The following is a 2,135-nucleotide window of genomic DNA, read 5'->3' as shown; positions in this document are numbered from 1 at the left end:
ACACTGTTAAACTAACTCTACCTCCACCAGCTAGCTACACCATTCAAGTACTGCTTATTCCATGTCAATACGTCAAAAATAATGGCACAATAATATGTAAATACACAGACTGGGGCCATTGTGCATCAAGAGTGCTTGTAGTAAGTACACTTTGTGGCCATACGTCTGGGCAGTACTACATCATTTAATTATGGGACACTTTTTCACAGGGACAGTCCCCGTACAACAGATCAACCTACCGCTACACCCCTCTGCTAGCCTGGCTGCTCACCCCTAACATCTACCTCAGCGTGGTGTTTGGCAAGACCCTCTTCATTGTGTGTGATGTGCTGTCAGGACTGCTCATCTATAGAATCCTTCGCCTGAGAGGTCTGGGCTCAGAGGTATGTTTTTTCACTCTGATCATAAATCCGTCAATTTCATTAGCATGTTTTATTGACAATTGCTGACCATTGTTGCAGCTATATAATTTTGTCCCATAATACAACAGTATAGAGCCTTCTTGGAAATGCAGAGTGCATATTATATATTTTTTTTTTTTCAGACTGCACGTCGTGTTTGTTCTCTGTGGCTCCTTAACCCGCTGCCGATGGGAGTATCCAGCCGTGGCAATGCTGAGTCAATCATGGCAGCCCTTGTGCTGGGGACTTTACTTTGTATTGAAGGTAAGAGTGTGGAAGGTGTGTGTGTGTGTGTGTGTGTGTGTGTGTGTGTGTGTGTGTGTGTGTGTGCTGTGTGTGTGTGTGGTGTGTGTGTGTGTGGTGTGTGTGTGTGTGTGTGTGTGTGTGTGTGTGTGTGTGTGTGTGTGTGTAGCTTTGGAGCTTTGGAGCTTCAAAAACACATTTCATCTCATGATTATTATCGCAAACTTATGTAGATATTGCTAATTTTGTAAAGGAACGCATACACAGCTGCTGGGCCAATATGGTTTTTACTGTTTTTCTTCTAGCCAGGCAGCTGATATGGGCAGCCGTATTCTATGGTCTGTCAGTTCATATGAAGATCTATCCTGTTACATATGCTCTGCCCATCGCTCTAACTCTGCGCACCTTTGAGACCAGATCCGAGGAGAACCAAAAGCCGTGGGGGAGGTTCATTGGATTTATGGGAAGCTTTCTCAACCGAGAGCTGTCCCTCTTTGCATGTGTGGCCGGAGGAGTTTTCTTTCTGCTCACAGCCTTCTTCTATTATATGTGAGATGAACACAGAAATTACACACACACTGTAAAAAGGTTTTTTTCTTTTGACTGTGATTTTTGACTGCATAATATTCCGTATTACAATAGGTGTTTAACCCTACTAAACTAGTTTTTGCCTGGATTTAGATTTCTCCCAAATGCAGAAATGTCCTGCTTTTGTTGCCTAAGTGTAAAATGTCCAGATAACCTTGAAATTACTCACATGATTCATTAAAACTCCCCCTAAAGTATTCAGATGGTACAAAACATGGTGCTTAAAATGTCTGATTTAAGTATTTCTAATATGACTTAATATTAGCCTCTCCATAATCATCCCTTATCTGAAGAAATGCACTTTCACATAAAATAAATAATACTTATCCTGTATTATCCTCTCCTGTATTACCAGGTATGGATGGGAGTTCCTTCATGAGACCTACTTGTACCATCTGACCAGAAGGGACATCAGACACAACTTCTCTCCATACTTCTACATGCTCTACCTCACCACAGGTACTCGCACCCCCACTGCAGACAGAATACAGACCCGCATAAAGTTAAAGCTCATGGTCCGCTGTGCTAAAATGCTTGTTAATTGAATCAGTTATAAAGTTAAAAGCATGTTTATTATGTGTTTTCCTTGTACCTCTGTGTTAATTGGGCGTGTAAACTTACAGGAGATAATGCAGACCAAACGTCTCTGTCTTTTCTTGGTACAGACAGCAGGTGGAGCCAGTGGCTCGGCCTGGTAGCTTTCCTGCCCCAGCTCATCCTGCTGTTGGCCGCATCCTGGGCCTTTTACTCTGACCTGGGCTTCTGCTGTTTCCTGCACACCGCAATCTTTGTCTCTTTCAACAAAGTCTGCACTTCACAGGTACATAGTCCAAGATGAGGCATTTCCAGTTTGAGATCACAAGTTCAATAGAATAGAATAGAATGCCTTTATTGTCATTATAC

At 42.5% G+C, this 2,135-nt stretch overlaps 1 protein-coding gene across 1 annotated transcript in view; it reads left to right on the top strand.

Moving 5' to 3' along the window:
* Positions 1-2,135, top strand: part of pigm (phosphatidylinositol glycan anchor biosynthesis, class M) — a 4,421-nt gene that overhangs the window by 1,256 nt on the left and 1,030 nt on the right. Inside the window, exons 2-6 of the mRNA XM_032510797.1 lie at positions 210-383; positions 545-665; positions 950-1,193; positions 1,588-1,691; positions 1,898-2,052. Of these exons, the coding sequence (XP_032366688.1) occupies positions 210-383; positions 545-665; positions 950-1,193; positions 1,588-1,691; positions 1,898-2,052 (798 nt within the window). The remainder of the gene's footprint in view (positions 1-209; positions 384-544; positions 666-949; positions 1,194-1,587; positions 1,692-1,897; positions 2,053-2,135) is intronic.

Source organism: Etheostoma spectabile, unplaced genomic scaffold (assembly GCF_008692095.1).
Source record: "Etheostoma spectabile isolate EspeVRDwgs_2016 unplaced genomic scaffold, UIUC_Espe_1.0 scaffold272, whole genome shotgun sequence".
Taxonomy (NCBI): Eukaryota; Metazoa; Chordata; class Actinopteri; order Perciformes; family Percidae; genus Etheostoma; species Etheostoma spectabile.
This window is presented reverse-complemented; position numbering and strand designations above follow the sequence as displayed.